This window comes from Octopus bimaculoides, chromosome 9 (assembly GCF_046866305.1).
Source record: "Octopus bimaculoides isolate indiv1 chromosome 9, ASM4686630v1, whole genome shotgun sequence".
Taxonomy (NCBI): domain Eukaryota; kingdom Metazoa; phylum Mollusca; class Cephalopoda; order Octopoda; family Octopodidae; genus Octopus; species Octopus bimaculoides.
This window is the reverse complement of record NC_142936.1, coordinates 14883169-14896737: the sequence shown is the minus strand read 5'-3', so window position 1 is coordinate 14896737 and position 13569 is coordinate 14883169. Positions and strand designations below refer to the sequence as shown.

The window sequence follows — 13569 nt, the reverse complement described above, 5'->3', positions numbered from 1 at the left end:
TTGTTAGAATTTAAGAAGATAGTTACGCACTGGAAGTGGTCTGAGACACATCTCCTGCATGAACTCTGGGTGGAGTAGAATATTGTGTGTTGTACTGTGTTCTGGGGTAGACAGGACGTACAGCCACTTGTGATTGAGGACTTTCAGCGCCGGGAAAATGCCCATTGGGGACGGCAGTCACCGTGGAGACTGGCGCTACAGAGGAAAGAATAGATGGTGGGGATAAAGGAAAAGGTGTGCTAAGCGCTGCAGCAAGGTTTGACATGTAAGCAATTTTTGGATCTTTCTGATTTGGCAGACATCATTTTTTATTTAGTGTGTTTTGTACTGAAACACTTTAAAACTTCGTATACTTGTATATTTTGTCTTATGGAACAGAGAAAAATTTTTATATTTGAAGTTATTTCATGTTAAAAGTTGTCGTATTTCAGTAATTTCAACCAATTACTGACGTCTATTCAGCTGAGTACAGTTACTGCTGTGGATTGTCAACAACATGTTGTGGCGGTGTAATGGGATCTTTTCCCTTGAATAAAATTAGTGCCGTTGTTTGTCAACAGCAACTATCGGCAGTACTGTTATTTATGACAACGTTAGTGCGTTTGCACTGGTTTTAGCTTTAGGGTTTTAGGGTCAGGGCTAGGGTTATGAGTATTTTTGCCAAATTTGGTGAAATCTGTTCAATACACTGCCACAAATTTTTCACCAAATTTGGCAAAAATACTCATAGCCCTAACCCTAACCCTAACTCTAAAACCCGAACCCTGACCCTAAAACCCTAAAGCTAAAACCAGTACAAACGCACGAATGATGTTATAAATAACAGTACCGCCGATAGTTGTTGACAAACAACGGCACTAATTTTATTCAAGGGAAAAGATCCCATTACACCGCTAGAACATGTTGTTTACATTCCACAGCAGTAATTTTTTCATCTCAATAGACGTTAGTGATTGGTTGAAATTACCGAAATACGACAATTTTAACACGAAATAACTTTAAAAATATAAACTTTTCTCAACAACACTAAGAGTAAAAGATGTTTTATATGACACATTCTACCAGTGTCCGAAGTTTGAAAGTGTTTTGTTAGAAAACAAATGGTGTCTGCCAAATCAGAAAGATCCCAATTTTTTTTGACAAAAGTGCAGAAGTGTTAATTTTTTTTTTCTTTTTTATACAAATAGCTTTAACAAGTGCATCTAAATTCTCTACTGCAATGGAATAATGAAAGGCAACGGCCAAAAGAAAAAAAAAATTAAATTAAAAATTGAACAAATAAAATCAAAATGAAACAAAATAATATAAACAATATTTCTCAAGAAATTCAAGGAAATGAAACCTAAACATCCTCATACATTTTCATTGCATTTGAATAAGGGAATTGTTATTAATTTATTTCTGAAAAAGAATTTTTTAAACCCTTTTGTTATCAAATCCCCCAAGACTGCATGTGGTTCTTGATAATACCCAACACCAGGGTAGGCCTATGGTCCCCTCAGCCGAGAAGTTCTCTTCTGTTTGTTTGCTTTTTAGGCAATCCATCACCAGCTTGTCAGGCCAATTACAACTTCACGTTCATTTTTGCCAGCCAAGTAGACTAGGGCAATATGAAATGAAGGGTTTTGCTCAAGAACACAATACAATGGCCTGGTCCAGGAACTGAAAACACAGTCTTATGATCATGAGTCTAATACCCTAGACCATGGTTCCATTATACAAAATTCCTGTAAAAGTGATCTAACTTAACCTTCCATCAAAATTTCATGATAATTTCTGTTCCAGACCCCAGTTTAATAATAACACGGTTATTCTAACAGGAATATAATAACAAAAGGGTTAAATTATTTTATATTCAGCTATTAATCTTGACTGAGATTTCTTCTATTTTAATTTTCTTGAATATTTTTTTTTTGGGGGGGGGGGGGGGTTGTATATAATCAAAGTTGAAAATGAGGGACTCATACAAACTTCAGTACAGGAGGTGCAATGGCCCAGTGGTTAGGGCAGCGGACTTGCGGTTGTAGGATCGCGGTTTCGATTCCCAGACCGGGCGTTGTGAGTGTTTATTGAGCGCAAACACCTAAAAGCTCCACGAGGCTCCAGCAGGGGTATGGTGGCGAACCCTGCTGTACTCTTTCACCACAACTTTCTTCCTGTTTCTGTTGTACCTGTAATTCAAAGGGTCAGCCTTGTCACACTCTGTGTCACGCTGAATATCCCCGAGAACTACATTAAGGGTACACATGTCTGTGGAGTGCTCAGCCACGTTAATTTCACAAGCAGGCTGTTCCGTTATATCGGATCAACTGGAACCCTCGTCGTCGTAACCGATGGAGTTCCAACTAAGTTCAGTACACGACTGAATAAGTCATCTAGATTTTTATATTTAGGAATCATCTATAATTGCGTATCATTTAATGTTGATTCTGATGAATATTCTATACTACAAATCAATTAAGAATGGAAAAGCAAAATTTCACTTACGATCTCGAGACATTGGTTGTGTTGGGTCCACAGAAATCATAATAGGTTTTGGACGGATGATGCTACGAGGATACCTTTCATCAGGGGCTGGTGATAGATAACTCGGGTCTCCTGCAAAAGGAACAAAAATTAAATGAAACACTTACATAGCATGACTGCATAGGGGAAAGAAAGGGTGAGAAATAAATACCATTTACTACCTGGGTATATCATTGTGTGGAGGCATGTGGCTTAATGGTTAGGGTGTTAGACTCGTGATAGTTAGATTGTGGTTTCAATCCTTGAACTGGGCAATCTATTGTGTTCTTGAGCAAAACACTTCATTTCACATTAATCCAGTCCACTTGACTGTAGAAATGAATACCACTAGTGGAGATGCATCACTTAGTGGTTAGGGTGTTAGATTCATGACCATAAGATTGTGGTTTCAATCCTTGGACTGGGCAATCTATGGTGTTGTTGAGCAAAACACATCATTTCATATTGCCCCAGTCCACTCAGCTGTAAAAATGAGTACCACTAGTGGAGATGCATCACTTAATGGTCAGAGTGTTATTAGATTCATGACCATAAGATTGTGGTTTCAATCCTTGGACTGGGCAATCTATTGTGTTCTTGAGCAAAACACTTCATTTCATATTGCTCCAGTCCACTCAGCTGTAAAAATGAGTACCACTAGTGGAGATGCATCACTTAATGGTCAGAGTGTTATTAGATTCATGACCATAAGATTGTGGTTTCAATCCTTGGACTGGGCAATCTATTGTGTTCTTGAGCAAAACACTTCATTTCATATTGCTCCAGTCCACTCAGCTAGTAAAAATGAGTAATGCTGCAGTGGACTGGCACCCCATCCAGGGAGGAATATATATGGCAGGGAAACCAGGAAACCGGCCCTGGCTCCTTACAGAATAATGTGGAACAACCAATGTGTCTTATAAGCAGCCTAGCATATTTGCCACCACATCACATTGGCAAACACATATTTGGTAACTTACCCACTAATGAATTTCTGCGTTTCTCCATATCCATCAGGGATGAATCTTCACATTTGGAGCTCTCCCCACATCTCTGGGAGGGAGCTGGAGTAGGTGCGGATGATTCTCTGTTTTCTGACTTATCCAAGTTCTTCATTTCCATTTGATCATGATGGATCCAGAGGTCTGGTGGCTTTACATCTTTTGTAGTAGGTGCTTTTGGCGTCTTGCCTTTAGCAGGAGATGCGTAAGTCCCAGAACTATGAAAAATAGAAAGAAATGCTTCATTAGCTGTTGCATACCAAATTAAAAATATACTATATTTGTTGGCATATATGACACATATTTACTCCCCCGCCACAAAAAACAACAACAACAACAAAAAAGTCACCCTCCCTTGGTCCTATATGCAAAATTAGGCCTCTCTTACATTTTGGATTGGATTGTTTGTGTTCAGTCCACTGCAGAACGAAGGACTTAGCATGTTTTCTCCACTTACATTTTAACCCTTTCGATACCAACCTGGTTGAAACCACTTCTGGCTCTGTAGTACAAATGTCTTGTTTTCATAAGTTTTGAATTAAAATCTTCCACCAAACCTTAGTCACAATTTATGTTCCTAACACCAGCTTAATGATAACTAAGTTATTTTACTAAATTCTTTGTTATATTTAAAATTAATTGAAAGAAATATCGTAATGAAAGGGTCAAAACATATAGAGAAACAATTCTTAACCCTTTCATTACCAACTTGGCTGAAACCAGCTCTGGCTCTGTAGTACAAAAGTCTTGTTTTCATAAGTTTTGAATTAAAATCCTCCACCAAACCATAGTCATAATTTATGTTCCTAACACTAGCTTAATGATAACTTTGGGTGTGTCAAATATGTCTGTGTGTCTTTTATACCACTGAATATGGTATATAATCATAATCGTTCTTTTTAACATCCCATTTTCCATGGGTCACATGGAGTTCATTGAGGTAGATTTTTCTACAGCTGTATGATCTCGTTGCCAACCCTCACCTGTTTCCAATCAAGGTAATATTTCCACATGGCCAGGTATGTTTTTGCAGAATATTGGAAATGAATGACAGTGACACACATTTTACACATCACATGACATTAAGACAAAGGGACACAAACACACACAATGAGTTTCTTTCAGTTTCTGTCTACCAAATCCACTCAGCAAGGCTTTGGTCAGCCTGGGGCTATAATACAAGGCACTTGTCGCCCAAGGTGCCCTGCAGTGGGATTGAACCTGAAGCCATGTGGTTGGAAAGCAAACTTCTCAACCACAGGGTCAGACACTACATAAATAAAAAACGTATATCTAAAAAACAAAAAAAACTCACTGCAACAAGTATTCTTAAATCAGTTCTCCTGTATAAATAAACTCCCCACACACATCTACATTTTACCTCTGTTACTGAAAGAAAGCCCATCATGTGTGTGTTTGTGTCTCCTTGCCTTAACATCATGTGATGGTGTAAAATGTGTCATTGTCATATAAGCAGTGTCATTCATTTCCAATATTCTGCAAAAACATACCTGGCCATGGGTCCATATTAGTCTCATTTTTGATTTATCATTTTTCCTTCCTTACATTTCACAGTCTGTACATATATACATGCATATATATATATATATATATATATATATATATATATATATATGTATGTATAATTTAGAGAAGAACCTCTATTAACAAATTCAGCAATGAAAAATGTCATTCAAAACATCTAGAAAAACAAATGTACAACAAAAGCCCTATTCCAAAAATCAATGGAGGAAAGTGCTAAAAATGTAAATAAAAATAGATATAATCATCCAACATTCTGACTACATGTCTATACACACATATATATATAGTCAGAATATTTGATGATTAAACATATTTTTATTGGCATTTTTAGCGCTTTCTTCCATTATTGGATTTATCAAAAAAGTGGTTTTCAGTGAGTTTGCTTTGCCATTTTATATAAAATTGAAACGAGAGAGAGAGAGAGAGAGAGAGAGAGGGCAAAGCAAACTTGCTGTAAACCACTTATTTGATAAATCTGATAACGGAAGAAAGCGCTAAAAATGTAAATAAAACTACATTTTAATCATCCAACATTCTGACTACCTTGTTATTTGCAATATACAGTATCTGTACAGCACTTCATAATCTCCCTCTCCCTCTCTCTCTCTCTCTCTATATATATATATATATATATATACACCACCTGTCCTCGTCTGTTGTTATTATTTGTATATTCTCCCATATATATATATATATATATATATATATATATACGTAGCTATGTGAACTTTGGGTATATGTCTATCTTCATCAACATCATTTAACGTCTGTTTTCCATGCTGGCATGGGTTGGACGGTTCAACTGGGGTCTGGGAAGCCAGGAGGCTGCACCAGGCTCCAGTCTGATCTCGCAGAGTTTCTACAGCTGGATGCCCTTCCTAATGCCAACCACTCCAAGAGTGTAGTGGGTGTTTTTACGTGCCACCGGCAGGAGGGCCAGTCAGTCGGTACTGGTAACGCCCACGCTCAAAATGGTGTTTTTTATGTGCCACCTGCACAGGAGCCAGTCCAGCGGCATTGGCAACGACCTCGCTCGAATGCCTTTTCACGTGACACCAGCACATGTGCCAGTAAGGCAATGCTGGTAACGATCTCGCTCAAATGGTGCTATTTATGTGCCACTGGCACGGAAGCCAGACAGCTGCTCTGGCAATGATCACACTCGGACGGTGCTCTTAGCGCTCCACTGGCACAGGCGCCAGTCATCGAATTTGGTTCAATCACGATATATATTAGCCACCTGCACTTTTCTCTGCAAAATAGGGGTAATTTATCATGTTCAGGCTATATTATTAGCATTATTCTGCGATTGAGAAATTAAAATCACTTCTAAAAGACATCTCAACGCTTCTAAAAGCAAACTTCGTTTGTTTATTTACGTTTGTCGTAATTTGAATTTAATATATATATATATATATATATATATATATATATATATACACACACACACACACACACATACACAATTTTATTAAACTGGCTCCGATGAAATTTTTAAACCCTCTTTTGTCTTTGTGGCATCTAATGGATTTAGAACTGCCAAACTTTTTAGAGTTTTGACACACACACACACACACATGCAACAGGCTTCTTTTAGTTTTTGTCTATCAAATCCACTTTATGAGGATTTGGTCAGCCTGAAGTTATAGTAGACTTGTTTAATGGAAACTGATCTGGGGGCTAACGAACGACGAACAAACAAACAAACATGAATAATTAGAGAATAACACAACCAACCAACCTCCGTTTGTTTCTGTATTCCTTCTTCTTGCAGATGACGATTGCAACAGCCACAACGGCAATGCAGAACGTCACCCCGATAACACAGGCAATAATAATAATCATAACATTGGTAGGAACAGAATCATCATTTTCATCTTCATTTGGTTCTTTGTTAACACCTGCAAGGTAAATGAAAAGGTAGAAACAAAAAACGAAAACAACAAGCAAAAAATAAATTCAATAAACTAACAGCATCGTCGTTAACAACAGTAGTAACAACACTAGATTGTTAATTGATGCAGGCTTTGAGAATTAATATTCCCAATGAGGGTTAGAGGGTGAAAGGGGTGGAGGGGGAACAATAATTAAAGAAATATCAATGCAGGACACAACGATATTTACTATTAATTGAACTACAAACGTAAATTAATCATGCAAGTGTAGAATTGTAAATGCAGGTAATCAAATGTGCAGTAAATTGAATGAAAAATAAATTACCAACAGATATTTGTGTAGTTGCTTCAGTTATGCAAAAAAAGAAACAACAAGAAAAAAAAAAAACAACATCAAATGAAAAAAAAAATTAAAATTAGAAACAAACAAAACAATAAAAAACAAATATGAATATACCGAAACAAAACAGAAAGCAATGTAGTATACAAAACAAACAAACGAACGAACAAAGAAAAAAAAAAACCCAAGAGAGAAAGAAAAAAACTTAGCAGGAACTAATTTCATGGTTTGTCTGAATAGAGATAATCGGTTAATATTTAACGCTACGATGACCCCCATGCATCAACATGTGGGTGGTTGTGGTAGTAAATATTAAAAATAAGGCAAATAGATAAATGAAGATTTTTTTAGATTTAAATAAAAGCTAAACTGAAATGAGCAAGAAAGCTGAAGGGTATTAACTTCAGAGCTTTATATACAAGTCTGGAGAAACACACATGGTTTAGATTTAAAAAATGTATAATGAAATTTATTTATATTCGTATTTACATCAATATTCATGAAATGTCTTTCCCATGTTGCGTAGAAACGAGTGTAATTGAAGAAATAAATATAATACCATAAATTCCAGACTTTAATTTTATATATTCATGCTTAGTGACTAATCTATTTGACTTGTAATTTCAGCTTGTATGGATATTTTCTTCTCTGAGATAAACCTTCTACAAATACGTACTCTGTTAGCTGGTATTTGCAGAAGAGCTTACTGAGGATTCTGTTAAAATTTTTTCCCCATTTACCTATTTATCTATCTGTATGATTTTTATTATACACTGAGCCACTGAATAAGGCTGTAATGATTTTTAGTTCAGAAACAAAGCCTCCAGGTTCAAATCTACTTTGGGACTCAAGAATAAGAAAGACAGAACATGAAATGGTTTGCAATAAGAAATAGTAAAGTAAGATAGCCATCAGACCATATTGAAGTATGCAATAACAATATAGATATGATGATGATTGGTATTTGAATGGATGGTGATATTCTTGGTCTATATATTTATTTGTATCCAAAATTTCTATATTTGTGTTGTACTGTTTATACCTATCATATATTTAAAAAAAAAAATTTTTAAATCACCCACCCAAAACATTGCATGTATATAATTTTTTGAAAAGGTGCAGTATATCCCTGATGTAGTACGTGGTGGCCAAATGTGTAGGCAATGGGAAGAGAATCTAAACAGGACTGTGATGATTAATCATGATGCCTGTAAGCCTAACCTGAACTTTTAGCAATGAATATGGCCTTAACTCTTTAGCATTCAGATTATTTTGTCAAACTTATTTATTCACATTTTCATCATCATCGTTGTCGTTTAACGTCCGCTTTCCATGCTAGCATGGGTTGGACGATTTGACTGAGGACTGGTGGTCCAGGAGGTGACACCAGGCTCCAATCTGATTTGGCAGAGTTTCTACAGCTGGATGCCTTTCCTAACGCCAACCACTCCGAGAGTGTAGTGGGTGCTTTTACGTGCCACCGGCACAAGGGCCAGTCAGGCGGTACTGGCAACAGCCACACTCAAAATGGTGTATTTTCCGTGCCACCTGCACAGGAGCCAGTCCATTGGCATTGGCAACGATCTCGCTCGAATGTTTTAGGTCTGAGATTTCAAAGATGTGACTGTTTATCTTAATAATATTACAGGCTAGGTGTGAGAGGCCAGCTCTGGCCAGATTGATCATAATAAAGTGGATGGAATACTTAGGCCGGATATGGCCAGTCTAAATGCTAAAGAGTTAAAAAACTTGTGTTGACTATACACATAACAGTCTTATTCACTAAGCCAATAGTACATGTGTGAATTATATATCATTATTTTTGTTTGCTTTCCATGCTAGCATAGACTGGACAGATTACCAAAGTAAAAGATATTTGGAGCCATTGCGCGCCCCCTAGACAGAATGGAGGATCATGACACCTGTATGTTTCAGTTTTGTCATGTTTTTTTTTATGGCTGGATATCCACCTTAGCACCAATTACTTTACAGTGTGTACAAACAGCATTTTATCACTACACCAACAGCAGGGAGGTTGCTGTGTCCTTGATTAGGATTAAACCTCCCTCTTGATCCATCCTAAACTGTCTCACCTTGTTTGCCAACTACATGACAGAATGTACTGGCTGCGTTTTGATACGGCACTGGTATCAATGAAGTTGCTTTCTATTTTGTTAAGTCTAAAGAACCCTCGTTAGTCTAAGGTGGGTTCATTTGCTGAAGGCAATGTGATCGTGAGAGTAAATGGCTGATGGAACAATGACAGGAGAAAAACCAGGATGGGTAGGTGAAGAAAAAAAACAAGAGTATGGAGGTAGAAATGGTGATTAAGGAGAAGGGGGTAGAGGGGGTGGACAGTAGTGGAGATGGACAATGGTAACTGTAGTGTATGTCAATAACAAATGGTCAGGAGAGAGAGAGTGATGACTGGCAATACAGAAATGGTGAAGATATGTATTGGCACAAACAGACCTGATGCAGTCTTTTATATATATAAATAAGCCTTGTAATGGGCACAAACAATAGAATGATAAGCATGGTGGTAGGGACGATAGAATAGGGCAAAGGGCCAGAGCCATCCTTCATTTCAAAGGCAGCAAAGCATGGTGTATAGATGGGAACACAGGCTGCAAGGTACAGTTAATAAAAGAGAAGCTGAATACCAGAGGGATGGGAGGGTCAGACAAGTCCAATGCTAACCTTTGTTACATGAACAGCATAGAATAGCAAACACTACCATGCTTAGTTGCACAGGCAGCATAACAGAATGAACAGAAGAAAGGGCTGAAAGAGGAGGATGTGGGGTGATAGAAATGAAAGGGTCTCAAGAGGCACAGGAGATAGTAAATCCAGGGACATAGTGAACAAGAGACCTAAATATAGACATATTATACTTCTCAGTCTCCAAAACCATTTTAATAATCATTTCACTGTATTTGCATAAGTGGGTGGATCTTCTTGTCATCAATCATCACCATCTTTTTTCATCTCCTCCATTAGGTTCAGCATCCTCAGATTAGTCTCCACCACTTCATCCCATGTCTTCTTAGATCTCCCTCTTCTGCAGGTTCATCCACCATGAATGGCTTGCATTTCTTTACACAACTGTCATCTTCAATGTGCATTAAACGCCCTTACAAATGCAGTCTTCTCTTTTGTACATCTGATTCATCTTACATCCAATGTTTCTCCAGTGAATGTGTACTCCATTGTTCATGCATACAAACATTAAACACCCAGGAAACCATGCTTGCTTCGTATCTTTCCAGCCTTTGTAAATTCTTCGCATTCAGAGCCCACGTCTCACAACCGTGCAGCATTATATTTTGTACATAGGCATCATATATTCAACTGTCACTCTAAAGAGAGAAACTCTTTGTTACCAGCAGCGGTAATAGCTCTCTGAACTTTATTTAGCCCATTCTAACCTTGGGTTGCGCTACTTTTGGAACACCTACCTCCACTGCTAATTATGTCAGCCACATAACAGAAGCTGTCAGGGCATTTGAGAGAATCTATTTCATGTGTTATTAATACTTATTATCCTTGTATATATGCTGCATATGAAGTCTACCTTCTCTTTAGCTTGCCTATGGTACCTCTGTACCTCTTAAGCACCCATAGTTTACACAGGGTAGACCATATGAAATTTCTAACCTTCCTCTTTTCTGCGATATTAACCCATTACCTACCAGTGATCTCATATGAGATCACTATAAAATTACAAATTTCGTAATTATCTGTCAATATTTACACATATCTAACCTTTTTGCTATATCTACTAGGTATATTTCTCTGATATTCAAATGAGGTTTGCTAATTTTTCACCCAATATCTCACTTATTTCTATTTAAAATGTTAATTTGAAATGTTATTTTGATCATTCCAGCGTGTTTCTAAGGCTGTTTTATGCTAGAAATCAAAGTCTCATAAAAAAATTCCAGTTAATAGAATTATGGGAGGTAATTTGTTTAAGTTCTTTGATAGGAATGTCCTTCAGGTATATAAAAATATAACCTCTCCATTACTCATTGTGTTTTTTTCCCTGATTTACAGGTAATTAATTGATTATATATACATATAGGATTGGTTCAGAATTATTGACCTATTTATGTACTAAAATCATTATTACTATATATTATTATTACATATTACAATCAAACGTCAAACACCATCTTCTGCACAGTTTCTGTTAATCAACCAAATTTCACCCACAAAGCATTTGTCAATTTAAGGTTACAAAAGACACTTGTCCAAGGCACCACATAGTGGTATTGAACCTGGAATCAGATGGTTACAAAGCAGACTTCTTAATACCTATCTCACCAGCAGTGTGTCCATCTTAGCCAGAGCATCTGAATCATAACAGGGTATCGTCTATGAGTGGCTGGGTAAGACTAGTGTACTCGGGGAAGGACAGAGAGCTTGGTCCCAACTGCCAGTGGTCATTTTATTTAACTCTCAATGAAATCATACCACTGTTTGTGTCTCACTCATGATTCAAATGATAAAGTTTGAGTTTAATGAAATGCTTTTACACAAAAAAAAAAAAAATGAAGCCCACAAAAAAAAAAAACCCCAAAGAAAATAGCAAATAACAAGAACTATAACCACACAGTGAAACAAGAAAATACTACAGCAAGAGGCACGCGCGCGCTCGCATGTATACATGTGTGTGTGTGTGTGTGTATATATATCCAGGAGTAATCTGGGTTATTTGCATCAGTGTGGCAATTAATATTCAAGTGAGACATGAGCAAATATAAAAAAAAACCCAACAAAAAACCAAAACCAAATCAAAACAATAACAAACAAAGCACAAAGTGAAAGTATTTAATACTTCGGGAGGAAAGAAAGGGAGAAAGTGACCAAATAAATATGGTACATCTTTGAATCAACTTGTTTTTCTTTCTTTCCTCACATTTTTACATCCTGCTGTATTTTTCTTTCCTCGCTTCTTTCATAACGAAGGACCATTGTCCAAAACAGGGGTTTTCAAACTGTGGTCCGCGGACCACAGGGGGTCCGTGGACAGCAAATACTTTTTATGGGCAATTTGATTCTATATATGTTTTTTAATCGAAATCTTTTAATTGACATTAAACCTATTTGTTAAATACTGTTAAATAAATAAATGTAAAAATATATGTTATTTTAGGCAAATATTTATGTATAAATTTCATAAGCGTTTATAAGGGGGTCCCTAAGGTAAAGCCTGAAATATAAAGGGGTCCGCAAGTCAAAAAGTTTGAAAACCTCTGGTCCAAAACACTAATCAATTTTTCTTTAATTTTTTTTTCTCTTCAATTATTACCCTGACTTTGTACTCAGATGCTTTTGCTCATGTCTCATTTAAGCTATTAATTAATTAGACATAGTAACCAAAATAGTGCCTCCACCAGACTAGGTTGGTGAGAAGGATTCCTCAGAAACCCTGACATATGTTCAATGAATATCTAGCGAAAAGCCATCAGGACAGGTGTGAGGGACATGAACTATTGCTGCATTCACCATCTGTCAGAATATTCTCCAGATCATAGGCGCAGGAGTGGCTGCGTGGTAAGTAGCTTGCTTACAAACCACATGGTTCCGGGTTCAGTCCCATTGAAGATAACCTTCTAGCATTTAAACTGGCCAGATGTGGCCAAAATATTCTACCCGTTTTATGTTCAAACTGATCAGATCTAATCTCTCACACCGACCTTACAGTTTCATTCCCAATCTGAACAATCACATCATTGAAATCTCAAAGCTATGAGATAATGCACGATTATTTTAGAAAAATGTGAATACATAAGAATTACATTTGATTGAGTTATCTAAATGTTAAAAGGTTCAATAAACTGGTAGGTTTTTTTTTTGCCTGGAAAAGCATTCCCCTCCCCCCAACTCATAAGGGGATGTTGTGGATAATATAAAGGTCGGGCATGAAAGTACTCGGGCTGGGTTTATAGTAAGCAGGAGATGGGTAAAGGTTATTGGAGTAGAAGACTTCGGAAGACACTGATATTTAAATCGTTCCATTGTGGATGAATAAAGCTGTTGTCACTTGGACACAGGTCAATAATTGATAAAGTAGTGTTTGAACAATGAACAAGTGATTGATATAAACAAAAAAAACCTCTTCAACTCATGATGGCATCTTTAAACAATACAACACTCTACTCTCAGATATGTTAGATGTTGTGAAGAATTGTTTTGAAAAATGTCATGCAGAATAACATTCTATAAAGTTAAAAGAGAGAGAGAGAGAGGGAGGGAGAGAGAGGGAGGGAGGGAGAGA

At 36.9% G+C, this 13569-nt stretch overlaps 1 protein-coding gene and 1 long non-coding RNA gene across 51 annotated transcripts in view; one reads left to right on the top strand and one right to left on the bottom strand.

The window, feature by feature from the left end:
• Positions 1–13569, bottom strand: part of LOC106874615 (neogenin) — a 303881-nt gene that overhangs the window by 62363 nt on the left and 227949 nt on the right. For 45 of the 50 annotated variants that reach the window (XR_016243045.1, XR_016243052.1, XR_016243048.1 and 42 more), the window contains 4 exons: positions 6793–6952; positions 3486–3724; positions 2488–2598; positions 31–195 (listed from right to left, as the gene is read on the bottom strand). Coding sequence is in view for 34 of the 50 variants with exons in the window: in XM_089357158.1 (XP_089213284.1) it covers positions 31–195; positions 2488–2598; positions 3486–3724; positions 6793–6952 (675 nt within the window). In the remaining 16 variants the exon portion in view is untranslated. The remainder of the gene's footprint in view (positions 1–30; positions 196–2487; positions 2599–3485; positions 3725–6792; positions 6953–13569) is intronic. The other 5 variants (XR_016243044.1, XR_016243043.1, XM_089357150.1 and 2 more) reach the window with 1 other exon arrangement.
• Positions 1–13569, top strand: part of LOC128248697 (uncharacterized) — a 132827-nt gene that overhangs the window by 79430 nt on the left and 39828 nt on the right. The gene's annotated exons all lie outside the window — the stretch shown is intronic.